At 46.2% G+C, this 14,884-nt stretch overlaps 2 protein-coding genes across 3 annotated transcripts; both read left to right on the top strand.

Moving 5' to 3' along the window:
- The first annotated feature begins 636 nt into the window (after positions 1-636).
- Positions 637-4,061, top strand: LOC136543308 (monocopper oxidase-like protein SKU5). 2 transcript variants are annotated; one of them, XM_066535799.1, is made up of 8 exons: positions 637-1,010; positions 1,101-1,620; positions 1,713-2,079; positions 2,174-2,345; positions 2,457-2,539; positions 2,615-2,693; positions 3,351-3,541; positions 3,656-4,061. In XM_066535799.1, the coding sequence occupies exons 1-8, from the start codon at positions 876-878 to the stop codon at positions 3,762-3,764; spliced, it is 1,656 nt and encodes a 551-aa protein (XP_066391896.1). In that variant the 5' UTR covers positions 637-875; the 3' UTR covers positions 3,765-4,061. The 2 variants fall into 2 exon arrangements, with proteins under 2 accessions (XP_066391896.1, XP_066391891.1); XM_066535794.1 differs by having other exon boundaries at positions 2,174-2,539.
- Positions 4,062-12,184: 8,123 nt separating this feature from the next.
- Positions 12,185-14,236, top strand: LOC136464865 (uncharacterized). The gene is made up of 5 exons (XM_066463815.1): positions 12,185-12,356; positions 12,714-12,849; positions 13,112-13,616; positions 13,697-13,784; positions 13,881-14,236. The coding sequence occupies exons 1-5, from the start codon at positions 12,185-12,187 to the stop codon at positions 14,234-14,236; spliced, it is 1,257 nt and encodes a 418-aa protein (XP_066319912.1).
- The last annotated feature ends 648 nt before the right edge of the window (positions 14,237-14,884 follow it).

Genomic DNA, 14,884 nt, shown 5'->3' with positions numbered 1-14,884 from the left:
TTAAGTCACAGGCGCTCGCTGACTTCGTCGCTGAATGGACCGAGATCCAAGAGCCCATAAAATTGGACACATGAGTAGATCTACACAGTGAACACATGGTATCCTATGCTTTTAGTACAAAGTTTTTGCTATAGTTTTAGATCGTAAGAAATTGATTCAAATGTGGACCATAAAATTTTTACCACAATTGGACCATGCAAACTGCAACCAAAACTCTGTAACAAAGCATACCATATCATATGTTCAATGTGTAGATCCACTCATGTGTCCAATAAAATTGGACTTTCTATTTTATGATTTTTTTTTTGTTTACTACCATGTTTCAAAGATTTAGCTGAAATAAACTTAAAAGGAAAAGAAAAAATCACCGAGGGAATACAGCCATTGGGTCACGTCTCCGGTTGACGTAGGTACAATAGATTTTTTTTCCTTGAGGGAGTGACGAGCAGTCGCAAATGGAGCGAGTCCAATTCGTTCGTATTACGGACTAGAAGAAAATGAAGGGCCTTCATAAGTGGGCCCAGCCCACCATTAGACTGGGCTGAGCCCGAGCGGAAAAGGGCAACTCGAACGTTGTTCTTTCCAGTGTGGATCCGGAGCGGAGAATGCGGGCAAAGGCCGAAGGACACGCCGACCAGCAGCTTCTTTTCCGCCGCCTCCCCTCCCACACTTTTCCCTCTGCTGTGCTCTGCTTGCCGCTCTCCGCCTCTCCCCGATCTCCTCGTGTCGGGTTGGCTTCCGCTTCCAACTGATTCGACTGGCGTTCGCCGGATTCGAGCGCCCGACATCTGCTCAGGCTTGGCCGCGAGCCTGCGATTCGAATCCTGAGGACGAGATCGACGGAGCCGCCGGGACCGACCGAGTTCCGGTCGCCAATGCCACCGCTGCTCTTGCTGCTCCTGTTGGCTGCGGCGCTGGCGCCGGCGCCGGCGCGGGCGGGGGACCCGTACGCCTACTACGACTGGGAGGTCTCCTACGTCTCCGCGCAACCCCTCGGCGTCAAGCAGAAGGTGCCGCCCAGCCATTCCCTCCCCTCCCTTCCCTCGCCCCTTGCATTCCTGCGGCAACGGCATCGACACTGACATTGGCAGGGGCACCAGGTGATTGGCATCAACGGCCAGTTCCCGGGCCCTCCCCTGAACGTGACCACCAACTGGAACGTGGTGGTGAACGTCCGCAACGCGCTGGACGAGCCGCTGCTGCTCACCTGGAACGGCGTGCAGCAGCGCAAGACGGCGTGGCAGGACGGCGTGCTCGGCACCAACTGCGCCATCCCCGCCGGCTGGAACTGGACCTACACGTTCCAGGTCAAGGACCAGGTCGGCAGCTTCTTCTACTTCCCCTCCACGCCGCTGCACCGCGCCGCCGGGGGCTACGGCGCCATCACCATCAACAACCGCGACGTCATACCCATCCCCTTCGGCTTCCCCGACGGGGACATCACGCTCTTCATTGGTGACTGGTATAACCGTGGGCCCAAGGAGCTCAGTAGAGCGCTGGACGGCGGCACCCTGCTGGGCGCCCCTGACGGTGTGCTCATCAATGGATTGGGACCCTATCAGTACAACGAATCAGTGGTTCCACCAGGGATTGTCTATGAGAGAATCAATGTCGAGCCAGGTTTGCATTGCAATTTGAAATTTTCATTTGCTAGACTATTAGATGGAGAGGGGATGAAACCAATAGTATTGTCATGGGGATTGTCATTTCAGGGAAAACTTACAGGTTTCGGGTACACAATGTTGGGGTCTCAACAAGCCTCAATTTCAGGATCCAGAACCACAACCTGCTCCTTGTTGAGACCGAAGGCTCCTACACCTCGCAGCAGAACTACACCAACCTGGACATCCATGTTGGCCAGTCCTACTCCTTCTTGGTCACCATGGACCAAAATGCCAGCACTGATTACTATGTTGTTGCAAGCGCACGCTTCGTTGATGCAGCTGTTGTGGATAAGTTGACTGGCGTGGCTATTCTCCATTACTCTAACTCCCAGGGTCCAGCCTCTGGTCCTCTTCCAGATCCCCCGAACGATCAGTATGACACGGCGTTCTCTATAAACCAAGCAAGATCCATCAGGTATTTCCTATTGATTTTGCATTATTCCTATCCCATGCATTGTAGATGGCGTTGCTCACATATAATGCATCCTTCAACCATTGCCCTTTTTCAGATGGAATGTTACAGCTAGCGGTGCCCGCCCCAATCCACAGGGCTCATTCCATTATGGTGACATTACTGTGACAGATGTGTACGTGTTGCAGAGTAGAGTACCTGAGCTCATAGATGGAAAACTGCGCTCTACTCTTAATGAGATTTCTTACATTGCGCCCTCAACCCCTTTGGTACTTGCACAAATATTTAATGTCCCTGGAGTCTTCAAATTGGATTTTCCTAATCATCCTATGAACCGACTACCAATAGTTGACACATCTATTATAAATGGCACCTATAAGGGCTTCATGGAGATTATATTCCAAAACAATGCCACAAATGTGCAGAGCTACCACTTGGATGGCTATGCATTCTTTGTTGTTGGGTAATGCAGAAGCCACACTCCTCTTCTTTATCCATATCTGCTTGGATTCTCAATCTGATGGTTGTTTTCTCTCAGGATGGACTATGGTTTATGGACAGAAAATAGTCGCGGCACCTATAACAAATGGGATGGTGTTGCACGCTCTACAATCCAGGTGCTGAAATTCACTGTCTCATAGTCTTTATAGACATCCAAGTTAACCATTGCATTAGTTGCAGTATGATCAGTAAACATGCTTAAATATTAAGCGCATATGCCACAACTTAAAACAGCCCATCTTTTAGTTATTATTCCAATATTAGTTGGAATGGCAGGTAGCAGCTACACGCAACTAAATTATTTGCATATGTCTGACTGACAAAAATATATATATCCTGTAGTGGTTAAAATAAATTATTTGGTGTTTTTAGTTTAATGCTATTTCAATAAGGATAAGTCTATGAGATGAACTTAGATAGTTAATCAGTTCGTTTGCTCTAGCAATTTCCGTTCTCGAACACGCAGGATAGTTGTTTGTCTTTGTATTAAAGAAGAAGAGAAGGGTAGAACCCAGAGTACACACACATACACTGCCTTCGGTCTTAGAGTACAAACACGCCCATAACTAGAACAGAAAGGGACCAAAACGTGACCTAAACAGACTTAATTTTTGCTTCGGGGAAGAATCGGTGTTCATTGTTCTGTAATCTATAATTAACAGTTAAACACTGTAAATATTGCTTGTACTATCCACTTGCGATGCATTATTGGGTTGTTGTACAATCCTTAGCTTGGCATGCCTTTGATTGAGACTGTGTCTACTTGATTGCAGGTATTCCCTGGAGCTTGGACAGCTATTCTTGTGTTTCTGGACAATGCAGGCATATGGAACTTGCGTGTTCAGAACCTTGACACCTGGTACTTGGGTCAAGAAGTGTACATAAATGTGGTTAACCCAGAGGACAACAGCAGCACTCTTCCGGATAACGCAATTTTCTGTGGTGCACTCTCAAGCCTACAGAAGTGAGCTTCCTGTGACTTTGTACATGCTATAAAGTTTGCACCACAAGCACAAGTTTACTTATTTCTACCTGTTCTTATATAGAACATGGCCTTGATTTTTTTCTTTCTCTGCAGAGAACAATCACATAGATTCCAATACTCAGAAGCTGCCCCAGTTCCACAGTGGGGAAAAACAGTTTCTCTCCTGGTTTTGTTGGCATGCTTTGCCCTTTGGTCACGATGATTCAACCCCCACCTAAGTTGTCTATTGATGTCAGTAGGGGGACACTGCTACAATGGACATGAAAGGCAGTATGAATGATGTTAGATTATTTTTTGAGAACTCTGATTCTTGATTTGGTTACACTCTTGTGGTTTGATGCAACTCCCAAAAGCGGGAGATTTGCAGAGGTGGAGTAAGATTTTTTTCCCTCCAGAAGTGTAGGTAAATAATGCGCTTGGTGTTGCCGGGTGAGTTGATTGTTTTCATGTTTTGTATGTAAATTTGACTGGTTAATTAAGACCACTATGTTGTACTTATTTCCAAGGTTGAAGGTTGTTAAGATTCCTATCTGGATCCTAGAAGCTTAGGATACCATAATACCAAACCAAAACGATAATGATCTTATCATGTATTTTAAATTTTATATTATATTATCCCTATCCTAATACTATAATTGAGTTCCATATGATTCCATGATATTGGTAGGATCTTCTATAGAATATACGATCCTACATAATATAATCCTACGATCCTACATGATATAATTAATATTAATATAAACGGCTTTTCAAATGATTGTGACGTGACAATATTATTTAAAGTTAATAAGTCCACAGTTTAAAAAAGCTAATTATAATAATAATAATTAATATCATAGGTTTCAATCTTTACAATATACTGGCCCCGTTCGGCTTACCCCATATTCGGCTTGTTCGGCTTTTTTTTTCAGCCGGAATAGTGTTTTTCTCTCACAATAATTCAGCAAGAACAGTGTTTTTTAACCAGTTTCAGCCAAAATTTTGCCAGCCGAACGGGACCAATAAATCTTGTATAAAATTATATATTTTTAGAATCTAATGATCAGTTATTCTACCTATTTTTTTCGATCCAAACAATCTTGCTTATTAAGTGGTTGTTTGGTTCTAGCCATAATATGCCACAACTAACCTTAGCCAAGTGTGACAAGCCATAAAAAGTGTGGCTAGCAAATTGGAATCCACACTTTTATCATGTCTACGGGAATGTTGTCACATTTTTGTATTGACATGTGGAGCCCAAAAAAATTTGCCTAAGTTTAATCGTCAATCAAACACTTGCGAATTTGATCAAACTTGCCTAGGAGCCTATTCGGAGGATCTTCTCTTGGCTTCGGCTCCTCTACTGTAGCAGTACTGTGGTGAAGCTAGAGAAGCCCCAAATATGCGGCTCCTCCGGCTTCTCCTCTTACTAATTTTTGGAGGAGCGGGAGCTGTTTTCTTCAGTAAAGAACAGTGATGCACAGTATGTTGGGAGCAGGAGCCTAAGGGCGTGTTTGCGACCCTGTACCTGGCCGGCCTGCCTAGCCCAACTGGCCCAGGCCTGGGCAGGCCTGCTCCAAGTGGTACAACAGCTCTTGTTTGCGCCTATGTACCCAGTGAGCCTGGCTCAGGCGAGGCTGTGTTTGTCATCGAAGAGGCAGCCGGGCTGAGAGGCTAACCGCCACCAACTACCACACCGAGATAGTGTTTGTCATTTGGCTGTGGTCGTCCAGGCCCATAACAACAAACAGAAATGGACATGAATGAAAGGAGAATGAGGTTGCTCTTCCATAACCGTTACAACAACAAATCAAAGTTTCAGCATGAAATAGTTGGCCTCAGACATGCTAATTTAACAATTCATGGCATTACTGGCTACATAGGATAATCAAAGTCAGTAAAGAAGAACAGAAGCATGGGTCAGTCAAGTTTTGAAGCCAACAAACGAAAAAGTTCACAGAAACAGATAAGAGACAGCAAAATGATATGTAGCCAGCTAATGCATCGATCCATTATATCATCATTGGCCAAAATACAACAACCATCAGCCTTGGCAAGCCGAGAAGGGCAACAAGTTAACAGAAAGCATGTAGCCAGCTAATGCAGTCATCCTATTGTGTCATCATCGGCCTAATTAAAACAACAGCTGTGGCACATGAACAGCTTGAGTGATAGACCAACTACAACCATAAACAAGATCAAGATGACAGTATTTTTGCAACAGTCTTGCAGCCCAGGTGAATGAGGATAGATTTCAGAACCTTGACCTGTCACCAGTTCATGGGATGCTGCATCCCCATGAGGGGCATGAATTGATAACAGCAAGGGTTCTTGAGGTACCCTTGCATTAAAATCTCTAAGAGCATCATCATAGTTATTGTACTTCTGATAGATAGCCCCTTCTTCCCTAAGCACTTGCTTAGCACACTCATACCATGTAAAATAAATCCCAGGTTTCTTCCCTTCAAAGACCACATAGCAGGGAGGCATTCTCTGAAACCAACCAAATGTAGAACATGTAAGTGGTCTGAATGACATGCCTCAGTCGACCATTCAGTTTGAATGATGGTGAACATCATCGGCAACTTGATAAAAAAATTAGCCTCAGCTGTTATTTTCCTTGTTTAGTCATTGGTGGCTACCAAGAATTGTAAGAACCAAATAAAGAGGCAAATAAACAACAGTTGCACTCACTGCCATCAGCCATCACAAGAGGATGTTGTTGTTGTGGAGTACAACTGAGCATAAGTGTAGAATGGAAGGATAGACAAATAAAGAAGAAAGCACAACAACAAAACCATCAAAACAAGAATAAAGTAGCCACCTCAAGTTTGTTTTATGCATCATAGGCCTTTAAATCCCATAGTTACCACCAGAGGCATAAACAACAAAAATAGGCAACTAGTTATCAAATAAAAAGTAGCCAACAGAGGCTACAAATAAGTTTCTTATAATACCAAGTTCAGCCCAACAGTCAAGGGCTCAAATGTTCCCAAATCCTTGCCTATTGTTAGCCACCCTCCTAGGCAAACTACACCATCAAGGTCAGGTGTCAAAAGAACAAGCAGACTGCACAAAAGGTCCTGTTGTCAAAAGAAGAGAGAGTGGGTGAGGGGGGTGGAGGAACTATACATCTCTACAGTCAACCCCCTCGTGGCCTTCTAGCCCTTCATGTGTAGTGGAACTACACATAGTAGTTTTTGGCCAGGAAGGTCCTAAGCCAAAGGGCCCTGTGGGCATCACTCATGTTCACAAAGCCCCTGCCTTGGGCCTTGTTGTCCAGGAGGAAGGTGTAGGCAACAATAAGTGCCTCCTCACTGAAGCCAGGCATCTCCATCACAGCAAGGTACAGATTGGCATCAACATGGGTAGGTCTAGTCTCCCTAAGAGCATTGGCCATATTGTTCACAACATCTGACATGTTAGTCAACATGAGCATCACCTCCTCAGAGAAGTTCCCTCTCTTCCTCTTTGGGCCAGCAGCTGAGGAGGTAGGAAGCAGTCCAGTGGCCTTGCTATCCCCTCCCTGTTCACTGGGAACTGTGGTGTGGGTCAAAAGAGGACCATCAGCCTTGGCACCAACACTGTCAGCCTAGTTCTGCCCTAAGGCTTCACCAGACCCAAGTGCAAACTTGCCTGTGGCCATGGCATTAGCAAAGATAGCCTCCATCTCAGTGTAGAACCTAATAGGGCAGTTAAGAAACTCTGCATCTTTAGGATGGTCCTGCAGAGTTGGGCAAATGTAGTTTCAGAAAGGCAAATGTAGGTAGTCAAGGCAAAGATGAGATCAAACTGCTACCTTGCAGTGGCCAAGGTAGTGCTCTTGCTCAAGCATGATAGCATGAGCCTGGTCATCCCAAAGAGCAGCACTAAGGTCCTTCAACTTGCTCACCCTAGCCCATTTCTGCCTCCACTTCCTCAAGTGATTGTACATTGAGTTGGGCTAACAACCTCCCCACAGAACTGCTTGAGGGCTTTGGCCACAGAATTCACATCTTTGTCCTTGAAAACCTTCTCAGGCCTGCTACCATCACTAACAAGGGCAGCCATCCTCCTTAGCACAAAGCCAGAGGTGGTATTGGTCCACCTCATTGCCCTCACAGCCCCATTCCTAGCTACAGGAATAGCAACATCAACAGGGTTTGCTGCACCTGGAGCAGCACCAGCACCAGCACCAGCTGCAACAGGGGCAGTAGCACTAGCACCAGCACTAGCTACAACAGGGGCAGAACCACCATTGATGAGCTGCTCCATCACTGAAGTACCAGCAACAAACCCACCCTCAAATGCACCTGAATCCATCCTAGGACTGGCATGTAATGAAATCAACAACATAATTAGTCAAGAACAGACTGACAACAATATTAACAGTTGTATGAACTAACCACAGACTAACAGATTATGAAGAACAGAATGAATGAAGCATAAAATTGGTCTCAGCTTTGTCCACCAAATTATTACATCACCATGACACACATGAGTTCTATAGCAGGATACAGAAACTAAATTCAAGAACATATTACATCAACTAGTGTTTGTTCCCCTCCCTTCCCACATAGCATTGCAAATGGCATCCCTTATTTTAGCCATGTCAACAGAGTCTTGGTCTAGATGGGCTGGGGGCAGGTTGGTTGGATCAGCAGAAGTAGTGAAACCTTCCTCATCAGGAACTACTTCATCAAAGCCAAAATCTAGGATCTAGTTATGCAAAATGGCATAGGCAACTACAAGCTTCACTTGTGTCCTATACTTATGGAAGGGTTTGTTGTCCAAGATCCTAAACCTGCCCTTCAGTGCACCTATAGCCCTCTCCACAGTCACTCTAAGTGATGAGTGCCTAAGGTTGTAGAGCTCCCTTGCATTGATGGGCCTGTTCCTTGGGCCATAGTCAGACAAATAGTACCTAACCCCCCTGTAGGGAGGTAGGAAACCATTTTTGCATGCATACCCAGCATCTACCAAGAACATTTTACCTACACAAGACATCTACTGTGAGAGTATGTGTTAATAGGCCATGGAATATGTAATTAGTGTTGGTGTGCAATTACCTTCTGGCAAACTCAAGCCATCTTCCCTGGCTACAGCATCTGCCAAAATAGTTGCATCATGGGCAGAGCCCTCCTAGCCAGCCAGGACATAAGTGAATTTCATATCACAATTTACAGCTACCATCACATTTTGGGTGGGATCCTTTTTCCTACCCCTAAAAGCTTGTTGCATGCGCCTAGGAACCCTTGCTAGGAAATGAGTGCCATCTATAAAGCCAATGACATCCTAAAAAGCATGGGTCAGTCATTGCAATAGGTCTAATGTAACTAATGAACCTAGGGTATACAATTACCTTAAAATATGGATTCCATGTATGGCTTCCAAGAATCTTTGGGTGAGTGGTAGTGCTAGCTGGCTTTATCATTTCATTCCTAAGCTCACCCACGGCATACAACACCTGATGAAAGTGCTTGTGGACAGTTTGGATGGACCTCCTAAAGGACTGGTGGATAACCCTAAATCTTTGGTTGTGCCCTACAACATGTAAAAACATGGCAACCTGCTCTTCTACTGACACCCCTCCCTATCAGTGACAAGACTCCTCTCTCTAAAAGTTCTCACTAACTTAATCATAGAAATACACTCTGAATCAGTGGAATTATATATCATTCTTAGTGTTCTCTGTCTATGCTGTTCATTTTCATCCATAATCAGGGCTAGTGCTATAGGATCAGGCAGTGGGGTTTCAGGTTCAGGGGTTTTCCTTTTCAGCCTAGTGGATACAAAGGTAACCATAACAACAGTCAAGGCAGCTGCCTTCCTACACAGCATGTTACGGCTCAAAGACAGATCCATCTACAAGCATGTAAAAATGTAACATGATTTCAGTTAATGAGCCCTGCTAGGCATCAACATGACTATGAAATGAATGCATGCCAACAAAAGCACGGCTGCATCTTTATGTGATGCCTCCCAGTACTATGTGGACAACATCATCGACCAATGATGGAACAAAAAACTCAGAGCAATAGTAATCAGAAACAGATCAACATCCCTAACAGATCAAGAACAGCAAGGTACAAGTAACACTAACAACTGCATCAAACAGTTATGAACAGCAAGGTACAATACAAATCTGAAACAGATCAACAACCCTAACAGATCATGAGCCCAACAGATCAAGAACAACAAGGTACAAGTAACCCTAATAGGAGCATAAAGTAGTTATAACAAGTATGAAACCCTAACAGATCATGAACAGCAACGAACAAGAAACCCTAATAGGTTCGAGAAGCACCACAAAAAAGAAGATTGGGGGTCGATTTCACCTTGGCTCGGGGTCCAAACAACGGAGAGGAGGCAGATCTGGAAGTAGAGGATGCAGATCGGGAAAAAGACGAAGCAGATGCGGACGGAGAAGAAGAGGAACACCGCTGCCACGGAGTCCCAGCAGCAGCCGGAGCGGGGAAGCGGCGAAGAAACTCGGCGCCGGTGACCTAACCCACAACTAGCCAGAGGTCATCGCCGCCGCCGCCACGCACCACAACTCACCACCGGTCTCTCACGAGGGAGGTGGAAGAGCAAGCATCGAGTGGAAGAAGGAGAGAGTGGAGAGTGGGAACCCGTATATAAAGGCCGGCGAAATCGCCGCCATTTCGCTTCGCGCGCGGCGGCCAGAGCGGGAGCGGAGAGTGGGGACGCGCGCGAAGACGTTTCCCCTTCTCACCAGAGCCCGCGCGAGCCACCCCGCCGCCGCCCAAAATCGCCCGCGTGCGTCGCAGACGAGCTCGGCTCCGAAGAAACGAGGGTTTCAGTCATTTCCAGAGAGCCAGGCGGAGAGGTCGAGTGTTGCTCTGCGAAGCCAGGCTCGCTTGCGGGCCATCGACCATAAACATAGCAACTTGCAGCCCACGGGCGTTTGCGACCCTGGCCCAAAGGCCCGGCTGCGCCCGTGGGCTGCAAGTTGCTATGTTTGTGGTCGATGGCCCGCAAGCGAGCCTGGCTTCGCAGAGCAACACTCGACCTCTCCGCCTGGCTCTCTGGAAATGACTGAAACCCTCGTTTCTTCGGAGCCGAGCTCGTCTGCGACACACGCGGGCGATTTTGGGCGGCGGCGGGGTGGCTCGCGCGGGCTCTGGCGGGAAGGGGAAACGTCTTCGCGCGCGTCCTCGCTCTCCGCTCGCTCTGGCCGCCGCGCGCGAAGCGAAATGGCGGCGATTTCGCCGGCCTTTATATACGGGTTCCCACTCTCCACTCTCTCCTTCTTCCACTCGATGCTTGCTCTTCCACCTCCCTCGTGAGAGACCGGCGGTGAGTTGTGGTGCGTGGTGGCGGCGGCAATGACCTCCGGCTGGTTGTGGGTTAGGTCATCGGCGCTGAGTTTCTTCGCCGCTTCCCCACTCCGGCTGCTGTTGGGACTCCGTGGCAGCGGTGTTCCTCTTCTTCTCCATCCGCATCTGCTTCGTCTTTTTTCCGATCTGCATCCTCTACTTCCAGATCTGCCTCCTCTCCGTTGTTTGGACCCTGAGCCAAGGTGAAATCGACCCCCAATCTTCTTTTTTGTGGTGCTTCTCGAACCTATTAGGGTTTCTTGTTCGTTGCTGTTCATGATCTGTTAGGGTTTCATACTTGTTATAACTACTTTATGCTCCTATTAGGGTTACTTGTACCTTGTTGTTCTTGATCTGTTGGGCTTGTGATCTGTTAGGGTTGTTGATCTGTTTCAGATTTGTATTGTACCTTGCTGTTCATAACTGTTTGATGCAGTTGTTAGTGTTACTTGTACCTTGCTGTTCTTGATCTATTAGGGATGTTGATCTGTTTCTGATTACTATTGCTCTGAGTTTTTTGTTCCATCATTGGTCGATGATGTTGTCCACATAGTACTGGGAGGCATCACATAAAGATGCAACCGTGCTTTTGTTGGCATGCATTCATTTCACAGTCATGTTGATGCCTAGCAGGGCTCATTAACTGAAATCATGTTACATTTTTACATGCTTATAGATGGATCTGTCTTTGAGCCGTGACATGCTGTGTAGGAAGGCAGCTGCCTTAACTGTTGTTATGGTTACCTTTGTATCCACTAGGCTGAAAAGGAAAACCCCTGAACCTGAAACCCCACTGCCTGATCCTATAGCACTGGCCCTGATTAGGGATGAAAATGAACAGCATAGACAGAGAACACTGAGAATGATATATAATTCCACTGATTCAGAGTGTATTTCTATGATTAGGATGAAGAGAGTTGCTTTTTTTAAGTTAGTGAGAACTTTTAGAGAGAGGAGTCTTGTCACTGATAGGGAGGGGGTGTCAGTAGAAGAGCAGGTTGCCATGTTTTTACATGTTGTAGGGCACAACCAAAGATTTAGGGTTGTCCACCAGTCCTTTAGGAGGTCCATCCAACTATCCACAAGCACTTCCATCAGGTGTTGTATGCCGTGGGTGAGCTTAGGAATGAAATGATAAAGCCAGCTAGCACTACCACTCACCCAAAGATTCTTGGAAGCCATACATGGAATCCATATTTTAAGGTAATTGTATACCCTGGGTTCATTAGTTACATTAGACCTATTGCAATGATTGACCCATGCTTTTTAGGATGTCATTGGCTTTATAGATGGCACTCATTTCCTAGCAAGGGTTCCTAGGCGCATGCAACAAGCTTTTAGGGGTAGGAAAAAGGATCCCACCCAAAATGTGATGGTAGCTGTGAATTGTGATCTGAAATTCACTTATGTCCTGGCTGGCTGGGAGGGCTTTGCCCATGATGCAACTGTTTTGGCAGATGCTGTAGCCAGGGAAGATGGCTTGAGTTTGCCAAAAGGTAATTGCACACCAACACTAATTACATATTCCATGGCCTATTAACACACACTCTCACAGTAGATGTCTTGTGTAGGTAAAATGTTCTTGGTAGATGCTGGGTATGCATGCAAAAATGGTTTCCTACCTCCCTACAGGGGGGTTAGGTACTATTTGTCTGAGTATGGCCCAAGGAACAGGCCCACCAATGCAAGGGAGCTCTACAACCTTAGGCACTCATTACTTAGAGTGACTGTGGAGAGGGCTATAGGTGCACTGAAGGGCAGGTTTAGAATCTTGGACAACAAACCCTTCCACAAGTATAGGACACAAGTGAAGCTTGTAGTTGCCTGTGCCATTTTGCATAACTGGATCCTAGGTTTTGGCTTTGATGAAGTAGTTCCCGATGAGGAAGGTTTCACTACTTCTGCTGATCCAACCAACCTGCCCCCAGCCCATCTGGACCAAGACTCTGTTGACATGGCTGAAATAAGGGATGCCATTTGCAATGCTATGTGGGAAGGGAGGGGAACAAACACTAGTTGATGTAATATGTTCTTGAATTTAGTTTCTGTACCCTGCTATGGAACTCATGTGTGTCATGGTGATGTAATACTTAGGTGGACAAAGCTGAGACCAATTTTATGCTTCATTCATTCTGTTCTTGAAACATTCTGTTCTTCATGATCTGTTAGTCTGTGGTTAGTTCATACAACTATTAATATTATTGTCAGTCTGTTCTTGACTAATTCTGTTGTTGATTTCATTACATGCCAGTCCTAGGATGGATTTAGGTGCATTTGAGGGTGGGTTTGTTGCTGGTACTTCAGTGATGGAGCAGCTCATCAATGGTGGTTCTGCCCCTGTTGTAGCTAGTGCTGGTGCTAGTGCTGCTGCCCCTGTTGCAGCTAGTGCTGGTGCTGGTGCTACTCCAGGTGCAGCAAACCCTGTTGATGTTGCTGTTCCTGTAGCTGGGAATGGGGCTGTGAGGGCAATGAGGTGGACCAACACCACCTCTGGCTTTGTGCTAAGGAGGATGGCTGCCCTTGTTAGTGATGGTAGCAGGCCTGAGAAGGTTTTCAAGGACAAAGATGTGAATTCTGTGGCCAAAGCCCTCAAGCAGTTCTGTGGGGAGGTTGTTAGCCCAACTCAAGTGTACAACCACTTGAGGAAGTGGAGGCAGAAATGGGCTAGGGTGAGCAAGTTGAAGGACCTTAGTGCTGCTCTTTGGGATGACCAGGCTCATGCTATCATGCTTGAGCAAGAGACTACCTTGGCCACTGTAAGGTAGCAGTTTGATCTCGCCTTTGCCTTGACTACCTACATTTGCCTTTCTGAAACTACATTTGCCCAACTCTGCAGGATCATCCTAAAGATGTAGAGTTTCTTAACTGCCCTATTAGGTTCTACATTGAGATGGAGGCTATCTTTGCTAATGCCATGGCCACAGGCAAGTTTGCACTTGGGTCTGGTGAAGCCTTAGGGTAGAACCAGGCTGATAGTGTTGGTGCCAAGGCTGATGGTCCTCCTTTGACCCACACCATAGTTCCCAGTGAACAGGGAGGGGATAGCAAGGCCACTGGACTGCTTCCTACCTCCTCAGCTGCTGGCCCAAAGAGGAAGAGAGGGAACTTCTCTGAGGAGGAGATGCTTATGTTGACTAACATGTCAGATGCTGTGAACAATGTGGCCAATGCTCTTAGGGAGACTGGACCTGCCCATGTTGATGCCAATCTATACCTTGCTGTGATGGAGATGCCTGGCTTCAGTGAGGAGGCACTTATTGTTGCCTACACCTTCCTCCTGGACAACAAGGCCCAAGGTAGGGGCTTTGTGAACATGAGTGATGCCCACAGGGCCCTTTGGCTTAGGACCTTCCTGGCCAAAAACTACTATGTGTAGTTCCACTACACATGAAGGGCTAGAAGGCCATGAGGGGGTTGACTGTAGAGATGTATAGTTCCTCCACCCCCCTCACCCACTCTCTCTTCTTTTGACAACAAGACCTTTTGTGCAGTCTGCTTGTTCTTTTGACACCTGACCTTGATGGTGTAGTTTGCCTAGGAGGGTGGCTAACAATAGGCAAGGATTTGGGAACATTTGAGCCCTTGGCTGTTGGGCTAAACTTGGTATTATAAGAAACTTATTTGTAGCCTCTGTTGGCTACTTTTTATTTGATAACTAGTTGCCTATTTTTGTTGTTTATGCCTCTGGTGGTAACTATGGGATTTAAAGGCCTATGATGCATAAAACAAACTTGAGGTGGCTACCTTATTCTTGTTTTGATGGTTTTGTTGTTGTGCTTTCTTCTTTATTTGTCTATCCTTCCATTCTACACTTATGCTCAGTTGTACTTCACAGCAACAACATCCTCTTGTGATGGCTGATGGCAGTGAGTGCAACTGTTGTTTATTTGCCTCTTTATTTGGTTCTTACAATTTTTGGTAGCCACCAATGACTAAACAAGGAAAATAACAGCTGAGGCTAATTTTTTTATCAAGTTGCCGATGATGTTCACCATCATTCAAACTGAATGGTCGACTGAGGCAT

Source organism: Miscanthus floridulus, chromosome 1, assembly GCF_019320115.1.
Source record: "Miscanthus floridulus cultivar M001 chromosome 1, ASM1932011v1, whole genome shotgun sequence".
Taxonomy (NCBI): domain Eukaryota; kingdom Viridiplantae; phylum Streptophyta; class Magnoliopsida; order Poales; family Poaceae; genus Miscanthus; species Miscanthus floridulus.
This window is presented reverse-complemented; position numbering and strand designations above follow the sequence as displayed.